This window comes from Bactrocera tryoni, chromosome 4 (assembly GCF_016617805.1).
Source record: "Bactrocera tryoni isolate S06 chromosome 4, CSIRO_BtryS06_freeze2, whole genome shotgun sequence".
In the NCBI taxonomy this organism is placed as follows: Eukaryota; Metazoa; Arthropoda; class Insecta; order Diptera; family Tephritidae; genus Bactrocera; species Bactrocera tryoni.
In genome coordinates this window covers 25,359,065-25,371,827 of record NC_052502.1, presented here as the reverse complement: position 1 = coordinate 25,371,827, position 12,763 = coordinate 25,359,065, and the positions used below count along the sequence as shown (strand labels likewise).

The 12,763-nt window shown below is 38.5% G+C and overlaps 4 protein-coding genes across 9 annotated transcripts in view; 2 read left to right on the top strand and 2 right to left on the bottom strand.

Moving 5' to 3' along the window:
- Nucleotides 1-12,763, top strand: part of LOC120773597 (carboxypeptidase D) — a 52,553-nt gene that overhangs the window by 23,119 nt on the left and 16,671 nt on the right. The gene's annotated exons all lie outside the window — the stretch shown is intronic.
- LOC120773602 (trypsin beta) lies at nt 885-1,881 on the bottom strand. The gene is made up of 2 exons (XM_040102602.1): nt 1,587-1,881; nt 885-1,493 (listed from the first exon to the last, which is right to left on the bottom strand). The coding sequence occupies exons 1-2, from the start codon at nt 1,820-1,822 to the stop codon at nt 968-970; spliced, it is 762 nt and encodes a 253-aa protein (XP_039958536.1). The 5' UTR covers nt 1,823-1,881; the 3' UTR covers nt 885-967.
- Nucleotides 6,508-7,491, bottom strand: LOC120773599 (trypsin alpha-like). Its single transcript, XM_040102597.1, has 2 exons — nt 7,250-7,491; nt 6,508-7,173 (listed from the first exon to the last, which is right to left on the bottom strand). The coding sequence occupies exons 1-2, from the start codon at nt 7,474-7,476 to the stop codon at nt 6,627-6,629; spliced, it is 774 nt and encodes a 257-aa protein (XP_039958531.1). The 5' UTR covers nt 7,477-7,491; the 3' UTR covers nt 6,508-6,626.
- LOC120773601 (serine protease SP24D-like) lies at nt 10,833-11,874 on the top strand. 2 transcript variants are annotated; one of them, XM_040102600.1, is made up of 3 exons: nt 10,833-11,087; nt 11,175-11,736; nt 11,809-11,874. In XM_040102600.1, exons 1-2 carry the CDS (start codon nt 10,852-10,854, stop codon nt 11,698-11,700), a joined length of 762 nt encoding a protein of 253 aa, XP_039958534.1. In that variant the 5' UTR covers nt 10,833-10,851; the 3' UTR covers nt 11,701-11,736; nt 11,809-11,874. The 2 variants fall into 2 exon arrangements, with proteins under 2 accessions (XP_039958534.1, XP_039958533.1); XM_040102599.1 differs by having other exon boundaries at nt 11,175-11,874.

Here is a 12,763-nt window from a genome sequence, read left to right as displayed (position 1 = left end):
AGGTCCAAAGCTCATCGCTTCTTAAGGCTAAAATGATCTTTCAAAATGGCTTTCGCTTATCTTTCCGATATTCCAACGATGATATTAATACCTCTGATTTGGCGACTTTTTTTGTTTTGTGTCAAGTGAATATTAAATATTTTTTTTAAAACCTCCGAACTCATTAATTACCTTATTTGAAAGCTTTATAGCATATAAGTAATTTTATTATATGCTGATAACTACTTTGACTGGCAATTCCGGCAAATCAGATAATAACGACACTGTCTTATCGCATTGATAATGATGAGTCAGTCCAATGTCCATCATTTTAAGGGAGTTAAAAAATGTATGATTTCATTCATAAATAATAACCAAAATGACAATGTTCAATATGTTGGTTATTTCTGTTAGAAATATGAAGGAAACATATAATAGTATGAAATGAGGCTTATCCTGCCGACGTCAGACCCAGAAAAGAAATGTTAGACGATGTAGACTAAAAAGCTTACCTCCAAAACGGGGGGAATAAAAAGGGTACCTTAAAACATGAAATTACAAAAAATTATGGAAAAGACGTAAGATCGTTAGTCGATGAGCCATTGCCAAGTAATTTTGACACTGAAGAAACTCGCGTTCCGCAGACCGTATAGACCGCCTGCGAATATCCGCAAAGCCACCATAAAATCAAGCTACTACCCACATATCATTATGATATCGGCATATTTAGGAATATCATCTATGTATTCCGCCAGCATGATAGCCTATTAGCTTCAATAAGAGCTTGACTCATAAAAGTATAAAATTTTCTTATTTTAAAATTTTCGGTGGTCTTTCAGACACTTGTCACCCACTCAAGGGTTAATACATACTGTTTTAAATTAAAGAAAAACAAACGCGCTCAATGCTATTTTTTACTATACTCCAAAATTTATTCGTTTTACTGCTACATAATACAATTCTATTACAACAACTTTTTATTACCAACTCACAACTGAGTCTGGATCCATTCCGCAAAGTGTGTGACATTCACGAACACCTCAGCATAACGCGAACCGCATGCGCCCACCACGAAACTCGCCACACCAACCAAACGATTGTTGTGGGCCACACCGTTACCAGCATCGCCCAGACAACTGCCCTCCTTCAGATTATGCGCCAAGCAGAAAGTGCTCTCATCATGCTCGGGGAAACCATTGCTGCACTCCGCCTCGCTGGCCACTGAGAATGCGACCGATTGCAATTTATATGGTGCCGCGCCAGACGTCTGCTCACCCCAACCGGCAACGGAGATGGCGGTGCCAACTGCTGGCGCGTGATCGGCACTGGTGGCAATGGGAATTATGGAGATTTTGCTACCCTCTTCAACAGCACTGCTCAACTGTATGACAGCGACATCATTGCTTATGTATGTGTAGGAAGGCTGTACAGCGATGGATTCGGCATAGATGATCTTGCCACCGGCAAATTGATTGACGCTGCCGACGCGCACGGAGACACGACTGGCGGCAACACTGTAGCGATACAAAAATTAGGAATTATTGAAAATTGCGTTTATAATTTTTCGGGAAAACCAAAATATCTACACTCAAGGTAAGCAAACTCACACTTGGTTGTTGTCGTCGACAACACAATGCGCCGCCGTCAAGATCTGCCGCGAGCCGATAATGCTGCCACCACACACATGCGCACTGTCCAAACGCACCGAAGCGACGAAAGTGAACTGACCGGATGCGACGTCCTCACCGCCCAAAATGCGCTGATCCAGTGTCGCGGCTTGACAGTTGGCGACGATGCCAGCGAAAGCGAGCGCGAGTAGCGCGAAATTTACTTTTGAACACATTGCGTTTGCGCCGTTACCGAGTTACTGACACTGACTGAACTGGCCGGACCGGCAGTGTAATTATATGAAATGAATTGAAGTGAAGATTTTCACACACTCGCACCTGAATTTGCCGATTGATTTCTGTTATTGTTGTTTTGGCATTGTTATCGGCAACAGCGAGTTGTTGTTAAATACTCGAAGTGTTGAATTTATGACCCACTTTTATTGGGGAGCGTACGCTCGCCTTATTACTTTATTTTAAAACTTACATTATTGCGCTTTACGCGCTTTGCGTTGGCAAATATATTTTCACCGACTAACTAATCTTATCGCTTATCGGTAGCTGAAGGTTGGTGTTTGATAAAGCTCGAGAATTCCGAACGATAATTGAAACAAAGTAATCATATTAAAAGGTGATTACCACCGGCGATTATATTCGTCTGCCAAATTTCGAAATCTTCCTGTTTTATTAGATAAAAAGAAAATGGTAATCTGCTGAGTGTCTGTGATGCGTTCACTTTTCGACTAGACTGTGAGAATTTTTTATATGACCAAGTTAAAGTAAAGCGACGCTAGAATACGCTTCACAAATACAACTTATTCCATACATTCAGTTTGTATGGTGTCTATATTCTCCAGTCATGATCAATTACTTTGGAGGTTGACCAATGCATTTGAAAATAACGTATGCCAAATCGTGAGATTTGTACTATGCCAAATCATAAAGCTTCCCATGCAAGTAATTCACTGGGATCGCTCAGATTGTAGGGTAGCTATATGCTATCATGGTCCGATATTGGTTAAAATTTTGGCGAACAACTCATGAAGAATCAATGCAATATGCGATGGTACATTGCGTCGTGCAGAAACCAAGAGTTGTCGGCCAATAATCCCGTACTCTTTTTACGAATAGCTTCGCGCAAATGACGCATAACACTCAAGTAGTATTCCTGGTTGACAGTGTGGCCGGTCGGAAGGAATTCGGAGTGCACCACACCTCGATAATCGAAGAAACCTGTTTACATATCTTTGATTTTCTATGTGTCTTTTTTTCGGTTTCGGCTCACTTTTGTCACAATAGCCTGTTTCCGTGTCGTAAGCGTAGATTTCTTATTGTTATAACAAAATCGCATCCGCTTTTAAATAAATAATATTCTGAAATAATAAAAGTCGAAGATAATGAGCTTTTGCGGGGATTCACATTTTGTGTTAGCGTTTGTTTTTTAATGAAAACAGGAATTTCTTGAAGAATTCAAGTTTAATATAGGTTATTTGTTATTTTCGTTAAAGAATGTTGTAAAGTTATAACAAGCATTTGGAAATGACAAATATTGACCAGATACATGGTTATATGTATGTATATCCCATTATTATTCAAAAAAGTATATAAATATTTCACAATAAATTTTCTTCAAATATTACAGTAATGTTCTTATTGTATGTCATAACAAAATGTTGGATCTATCGCATCTAAAGAAGGCAGAAAAAATGTGAGTTATCGGTATAAGTTCTGGAAGTTAAAGCTTATTAAAGACTGAAGATTAAATATCAAGATATATCCATCTTAAGTCTCTTACTAACTTCCTCTGAAAATTGATTGCCAAGTCCTTAAAAATTCAAACCCATCCTGAGCGTTTGATCCAGTAGAACCACTAATTCATTGAATCATTTGGCGGTCCATTGCGAAATTTTTCTTGATAAGGTGTCTATTTCGGATAGCATTGCTTTGATTAACAGAAATTTAACCCTATAAAACATGCGTGGTTCTTAAATTTTTTTTCCATTATATCAACACTAAAGTCTAAACCGACATTTACAAACCAGAGACTAAACTTTAAGCCATCTAGAAAATGTGACTCTCACCAAAAATAGGAAATAATCAGAGCTAATTTATTAATATAAAATTTTCAGGTTCCATGCTAAACACATGTGTTTTTGACATTACACCTTGTATGACAGGCAAAGAAAACGACAATTTTTGGGAATAAAAAGAACCACATACTGTATAATTTTTATTTAAGTTAAGGATATACTTACAAATTAAATTGTTTTTCGATTTACAGGCGATCTTTAACATAGCTAAAATCAAAGTCCTTCACTGCTGAAGTGCATCCGTCCTTCTCTGTGGATGTAACCTAAAAAAAAAAATGTTTTCTAGAAGATATTATCCGTACAATAGCATACGGTTATTTACAAAAAATGTTCAAAAAAATTTTATTTTATCCAAAATGATGGTCGTTTTTGGCCTGGCAAAAGTCGACTTTTGATTCGATAAAAAAAACTGGTTTGGAAAACTGTATCGGATCGGTTACTCAAGCGAGTTTCAAAAATGTAGTTTCGAGAAAAACACGTGTAAAAATAAACTGCTGAAGCTGAACTGAGTTGGACATTCGACGGTTGTAACTCAAAAACTATTTGAGAAATTGATTTAAAATGGTTTAATATCTATCGAAATATGAAAAAAATCGTTTTTTGCAAATTGCACACGAAAAAAACTTTAATGAACTCTTATCCGCTGATAGACTGACTCTACAGTCTCCCTTATATTTCAGAAAAGACTGCTGAGATTGCAGTGATGGTATGAGAGAGCTTTATTGGATCCGGTGTGAAAATTGGGCGACGGGCGTGGCCCGGCCACTTTTTGGTGAAATCTAATAAAAACTTGTCAAGACCCTTGGTAGGGAATATTTATATCCCGGTACTTATAGTTGACTTTTGATAAAAAAGGTGGTCAATATGTGAGATATACTTAATATATAAATAAATAAATTCATATAATTGAAATTAACGGATAATCCTTATCTCATAATATTATGTATGAATGTCAAAAATGGGTTGGATCGGACCAATACTTCCCTAAGCCCCATATACTTAATATACAGATTTTCGAACTTCCGGGTGACTTTGTACCACATAATAGGTTGTCAAAAAAGTCTTGCGGTATATTCGCTAGTTGGCGCTGAAAGCGCGTAGTTCTAGTTTTATTCGTCGCATCGGGTCATGCTATACCTTTCTGGAAAGCTCATTTCACGCGCTAACACGAGTTTGATTGATTGTCGTTTCTTTTAAGTCGTTCGTGAGTTATAGCGTCGCAAACATGGAGCAAAATAAAGAGAAAATACTGGCAATAAAGGCAAAAATGTATCTCAAGCCGCCAAAAAAATTTGTGCAGTTTACGGACCTGATACAGTTTCCATTTCCACCGCACAACAATGGTTTCAACGTTTCCGTTCTGATGTAGAGGTGGTCGAAGATGCGCCACGCTCCGGAAGGCCTGTCGTCGAAAATTGCGATAAAATCGCTGAATTAGTCGAAAGAGACCGGCATAGTAGCAGCCGTAGCATCGGTCAAGAGCTGGGCATGAGTCATCAAAAATTCATTTCAATTTCAATAAAAAAAAAATTCCATAAAAATACCGCAAAACTTTTTTGACAACCCATTATATCGACCAATAGTATGTGAGTTATTTCAACGAAAATTATGGACTGTGTTTTACTGATAACAGTGTATCTTTCTGCCAAAAATAGATAAATTTGAGCGAAAGCTTGACTTACCCCCTATATATAGTACATACATACATATGTAGCTAATATCAGGATTTTCGAACATCCAGCTTTACTATATTTGATTGGTTTTTTAGTATCTGGTATTGAGAAAAATAGATGCAAATTTTGTGGGTCGCTACTATCCCCAACTCGTTTATATTATACTATATACATATGTATGTACCATATGATTTGAGTTTTTCTAACAAACCTTATGACGAATATGTCGGACAGTGTATGAGTTATATTTAGTATTAGATTAGATTCTGATCCTCTGGTGACATTTTACATCTTATGGTATTTCTCTAGCTTTGATTCTTTCAAGTTGCAAGAGTATAAAATATTCGGTTGCACCCGAACTTAGCACTTCCTTATTTGTTATTTATGACTATTATAACTTTTTTTTATTAGTAAGTCTTAAAATTATGTCTTATTTTTGTCTCTGCTTTTAATTATTTATTTTATTGTCGCTGCTTTTATATTAGCTTAACTTTCATTGAATGCATTGTCGGACCCGACTTTTTAAATTGTTTGCGTAACCACAATTGCGCACGAAAGTTCATACATATTTATGCAGGTCGTCCTCTTGCTTATCAGATACTGAAAATACCAACAACAAGCAATGACGACAAAATGAATTGCTATAAAAAACCGTACAACCAGAAAATAATAATGAACAATCGACTGACTCAGAGGAGAAAAGACAAAAATACGTATATATATATGTATATAAATATATTCATATTATATTTATACAAAGCCTATGAAAGTGAAATTGAAATTCCATTTTTTTAACAGTAAATATCTTTAAATATTGTTATTGGGGTCGATTTCGCGATCACTATCCCATTTCTTTAGATCTCGAATTTGAGACATAGATTCTATCATTCAATAACAGTTACGCATGGTTTCTTCAGACAAATTATGTAACTGTACAGTATATATTGGATCTCATATTATCTATAACAATATTTCTGTCCATTCCAGCCTATATGATTTCGTTTATGTCACCGTGAGTATGGCTACTTTTCAGACTCAGCAGTTTTATTCGCAGTCTACCAATTTCTAGAGATTGAGTAGCTTTTTGGTATACAGAACTTTCGTCACGAGACCTTTGAAAACATTACCGCATAAGATCTAATGCGCTGATAACACTTATTTCCTTATCAATTTTTTTATTTGTTCATTTGTGTCAAGGAACACAAGGTATTTAGAAATTAGATAATATACATATATACAAATATGTAAAATGTGTCAATATAATCTGTTAAATTTCACTAATCTTCGCTTGCTGCAGCAATTGTACTTGCAATCCAGCTGCTGTAGTAAGACACTCTGCTGCTTACATCGGGGAATTTAGTACCGCCGCCGCCAAAGTAGAAACTCGCCACGCCCACTAATGTATTATTAACCACAACACCGGCGCCCTCATCGCCAGTCGCGATACCCTGATTAACGCCATGTTCCAAGCACAAGACCGAATCATAACCATAACCAGCCTGATATTCACACTCGTGCGAGCTCAACACTTTCAAAGTGGCCACCTGTAATTTGTACGGTGTGGCACCCGACAATTGCAGACCCCAACCGGCAAGCGCCACTTCAGTCTCCTCAACCAATGCCTCATTAACTTCGTCCGTGGCCAAAGCGATCGCGGCGATTTTGCTGCTGAAAGTTAGAGGCTGCTGCAATGTGATGATGGCGATGTCGTGCAAGAAGTTGCCAAAAGATGGATGAATTGTGATCGATTGAACGTTGACAATTTGACCGCCGGCATATTGATTAATGCTGCCCACACGCACCGTAACACGTGAAGCGGCAATACTATAAGGAGAGAGAAAGAAAAGAAATATATATAAGAAGTCCTCTTTAACTATCGCTCTTCACTCCTTGCACTCACGCTGTGCTCCTCAATGCGGAGAGTCCGTGACCCGAGGTCAATATATGGCTTGCATCAATAATATTGCCCACTGCAACGTGCGCATTATCCACACGTACCGAGACGACCCACGGGAGTTCGCCGGTAGCAACATCGTTACCCTCCAATATGCGACCATTGGGCGCGGCGTTAATGCCAACACAGACGGCCAAAACGAAAGCGAATGCGATGATGCGTGTAACTGCCATTGCGACGAAACTACAACTGTCCACTCTTGAGTTCTTGATATGTTAAAGAAGTCGTTTAATTTATTAGTTCGAGTAATAATTTGTTTAATCAGCAACAACACTAACAATTTTATCATATTGTTGTAGACGGTAGTAACTTTTTCGGTGGCAAATAAATTCAAGTTCGACTGATTAGAGCAGTTCGAACATAGTTTCTTCTAATCGGGTCCAACAACAGCTATAAGTATGTTGTTAAATGTGGGTAGTTGTGAAATAACGCGTAAGAGTCATAAAAGATCATTACGGGCCTTATCGCTTATCGGAAATTCGTCAAGTTATACATAATTGCTAGCATATAGTATACTTATATGATTATTTCGATGCGTGTTTTCCGAATAATCGCCATAAGTCAGGGATTGCCAACCAGATGTTGGTTCTTGTGTTGACTAATCGTAAAAATGGTCTATAGCTTGATATATTAGAAAAATATAGATTAAATACAATAATTGCCCTATATGTCGGCTTAATGAGTGTCATCAAACACAAGCATGTTTGTTGGTTCTTTATAATAGGGTATCTCTGCTATACACCACAACATAAATAGGTCAATGCCAAATCATATATCAACGTTCCGTTTACTCAGTTGCCGACCACTGTTCGTAGCAAGCCTTAATTACTTGATAGTGAAAAGACGAAATTGTTGCACGTAATTACTCGTTTACGTTCTCAGTGTTATCCCATAAAATTAGTTATAATTTATGAAACATACAAGAATTTTGCTCGAAAATGATGATTTTTAAATAATCTATTAATGGTATCAAAGAAATGCCTTGGATCGTAAAAACCGAGAAAGACATCCGAAGAAGCATTTCAGTCGTTTTTTTTTTTTGCAACGAATCGGGTATAATCTGAAATTTATACCACAAAAAATTTTCAAGATGGCAACACCCAGGAGTAAACACCTCACTTATCTTTAGGGAAATTCTAGGGCAAAATAGAAGAAGATTGGGACAGGTATATAGTGCGTCCACCGTAGCTGGACTGGAGAGCAGGCTGGGTGCGACAAACCAGCTTATAATGAACGCGTATCACAGTGCTTGTCCACTAAACTCGGCCACCAGAAAACAAACCTGTTCATGGTGTTCCAGGAAACGTTCTAGGAAACTCGCAGTGCTCAGACAATTTGACACAATTTTCAATAAAACCACGCGCACGGGCAACTGGGAGGAATATAAGCGGCATCTAACAGGCTATGACAAGGAAATTAGGCCCACGAAGACAAACAGTTTCAGAAAATTCTGTGTCAATGTCTCCTCGAGCCCAGAGGCAGAAAAACTGCACAAGGCTTTGTCTAGAGGCAAGACGGACACAGCATTATCCATAGCCTTGTGGTGGCGTGTATCCCAGAACCATGGATAATAGCGAAGGTAATCTTCATCCCCAAGGTAAGTAGGAAGGACTACTCGCTGACCAAATTCTACAAGCCAATTAGTATCACAAAAGATTGTGGACAACCATATAAGATCATGATCGTAAGGCCTATTGTCACTTATGGAACGGTGCTTGGGCATCAAACACGAAATATACCATGCTGCTAATGGTAGCAGAGGGTTTCAGCAAAGGAAAGATAATATTGTCTCTACAAATACATGTCCTAGGGGGTGAGATACCTTTTTCTAAGGGACGGCGTTACGAAGAGGTTTACCTTTGCAAAGAAGTTCAGAGTTACTCTCGGCAGTACGGCGGAGTGGAACGATTCCTTGTTATACTACTGAGAGGCAGCACTATCCAGTGGTACAGTGACGGCTCGAAATCACCGGAAGTTATTGGAACATGCGGAACCGCATACCAAACTCTCCTTATCAATGAGACGTTTTCCGAGCATCTTTCAAACAAAAGTCTTTGCTATAAGTCAGTGTCCAGAAATCAATCTCCACCGCAACTACCCTAAGCAGCGTAGCACTATACTTAGCGATGGTCAAACTGCACTATCTCTGCGTATAAGGTTAAATCGTTTTTACTGAAGGAGTTTATAGGAAGGCTAAACCGCCATTTATTTGCCTTGCACAAACTGCCGGTTCTGCGACACAGAATATTAAGCTCCAGAAGACCTGATTCTGGATTGCCCAGATATTTGCTGAATCAGGTTCAAGGCCCTAGGTTCCATCTAGATGGACAGGGATGACATAACCTCAGTCGGGCCCAGCTGGCTCCTGGAATTGTTCATGATGCTGGACTTTTGTGACCATATGTGATATAGGGGAGGGCACAATAGACCATAGGTCGCAATGCAAAAGCTTCAATTTTACTATGTATCTAACGGACACCATATAAAGTATATATACTATATTTATAAGTCACCAGCGGGTCAAGTTGAATCGATCTAAACATGCTCGTTTGTCTCTCCGTCAGTTTTTAAGATATCGATCTGAGTTTTTACGCATGTCCTTTTCTCAATAAGAAGCTGCACATTTGTCGCAACAATATAAACTAAAAACGAAAAAAGTCATTGGATAGAAAATTTTTGTCCAAGGTAACTAAAGAACCTTCCATGAAAGTTTTCAGATCGTATTACTATATCAAATAGCTGCCATACGAACTAACCGATCAAAATAAAGTCCTGGTATGGAAATTTTTTTATTTGATAAATTCTAGCTTCGACGTTACGAAGGTTAAGGTTTTTCAATACAAAATACTAAGCTATGCCGTTTTCGAAATAAACTGCTTATAAGCAGCTTCAGAACACTAAATATTATACTTTTAGGAAGCTTTACGATCGCTTTAATCTTTAATAGCGATCCCACTAGAACTTTGTTTCTATATATTTATTTCTGCCTTCTTTTCCGATTCCTAAGTTATAGCCTTTCTTAACTTTGATACTATATCCAAATCTGCCTTCCTCTCCTAATACTCCTTCCTCAATTATAGCATTTCTAAACGTTTCAGTTGCGGTAGGTGGCCCCGTTTAGTTGCTGTCTGTGATTCTGTCTCCTAGCGACTCCAAATAAGGACATTAGTCTCAGAATTGATTTCTCAGAACACTTAAGTTTCCAAACACCACCATTATACTTGTATGTATCCGCTGTGCTTTCATAAAAACTGTTATAAAACTTTTTTTTATCTCGATGTTCGAGTATTGGCTCACCCTAAATTTTACGTACTATCTATTCCCTTGCCAAACTCGAATCATAAATTTCTCAACCATTATCTAATCCAGTTCAACAATCAGAGAGTCGAATGACATATCACAGCTAAACCCTTTCTGATTTATCGAAACTATTACATTAATTTAATATATTACTTTGGTCTACACAAAATACTAGCTATAAAATCCCTGCAAAGCCAAATATTATTTTAGTCTTAATTTTACATCCGTCCACCGCGTAAGTTTTAATTATGGCGGCGTGTCTACTGCTTAGTTCTCTGCTTGTGGTTTTGGCTTTAATCGGCAGTAGCAATGCGGCTCCCAATGGGCGTATTGTCGGTGGTGTCGATGCCGATATTGGACAATTCCCACACCAGGTCTCACTACAACGTGAAGACGGTTCACACACCTGTGGAGCTTCGATCATTAGCGAAAACTATCTTCTGACAGCGGCACATTGTGTTGTCGTTGGAAATGGCATTGAACCGTAAGTTCTCCAAAATTTATTCGACTTCTAACACAAGACCACTTTGCTAAGAATTCATATGTCTCACACACAAACTATACCCTTTAGCTATCCGGCTAAATACTTCCAAGTGCGTGTAGGCAGTATTCAACGCACAGTCGGTGGACAACTGTTGAAGTTGAAACGCATCCTCGTCAATAAAGCTTATGGAAATTTCCTTAACGATGTAGCACTCTTAGAATTGGAGAAACCATTGGTCTTCACCGCAAACATACAAGCCATTGAATTGGCTGAAGAAGAGGTACCAACGGGAGAAGATGTTATAATCTCAGGTTGGGGACGCCTATACACCAACGGTCCGATCCCATATAGGATGCAGTGGAACACTTTAAAAGCATTGACTGTGGATGAGTGTGAAGAGGCGATTGGCATGGGAGACGACAGCTTGATCTGTTTGGCTCATCAAGCTAACAATGGCGCTTGCAATGGTGACTCTGGTGGTCCAGCTACATATAAGGGTAAACTGGTGGGTGTGGCCGGTTTTGTAGTGAATGGCTGTGGTAGCACTTATCCAGATGGTTATGCTAAGGTGGCTTATCATCGCGAATGGATTCGTGAAAATACTGGCGTTTAAATTAAAAATTAGAAAAAGTTTAAAATAAAAAAGCTGGTAATAATGTCGAATGAATTTCGTTGAGTTAACCTTAATCATGTAAATTTCAAAACTGATTTATTGAGGCAGAATTTCCTGGGAATTGACCACCGGTTATGATGTAACATATCTGAGAGAGAAATAAATTTAATATATACGAAAATAGTATTAAAACACCTCCATACCTCCATACATATGTATATCTATATAAAAAGCTTTTCAAAAACAACCCTTACTTACACATATTCAACTGAAATGAGTGCAGGCAAAGTATATCCCATCCCAAGTAGTATGTCCCTCATCTATTGAAAGCTTTTACAAACATCATTTCGACTTTTATGAAATTTCATTTAATTTGGACAGAGATCTCGGAATTTTCGATTATTTTAAAATATTTCATGTCTCAAAGGTGAGAGACCGCAACGCAGCAGATAAATTTGACATAATCGCCACGCAGAATCGGGGATTCAAGCAACCGTTGATCGGTTTCGCACCACTTTTACTTAGTGCATAATGCTCATCGGTATAGGCGCTGTACAGTGCGCAACGAAGACACTTTTACTGCTTTCGAGCAAAGTTTTCAAGAAGATAAAATTAAACGGTTTGTCCGGAAAGTAATAGGACTGAGTCGGCTTAAAAGAATTTATTGAACCAATCGTTACAATTCTTTGAAAACTTTCCAAATAGGCTCCTTCTGCGTCGATGCAGCGCTGCCAGCGCGATTTCCAAGTATTTAAGGCGTGACGGAAGGCATCCTCCAGAATAACCTTGAGAGCCGAGGTGCATGCTGCTTGGATCCCCTCTGTCGTCTTAAAATGCTTGCCTTTCAATGGCCTTTTCAGGCAAGAAAACAAAGAATAATCCGGGGCCACATCTGGGCTGTAGGGTCACTTTCACACGTGTTCAAATTTTCTTGGCACACTTTCACTCGCCGCAATTTCTGGTCGTCAGTAAGGCCTTTTGGGACCATCTTCGCGCACACCTTGTCCAAATATCATGAACCACAGATTTTGATAAATTAAACATCTGCGCAGTTAAACGAATA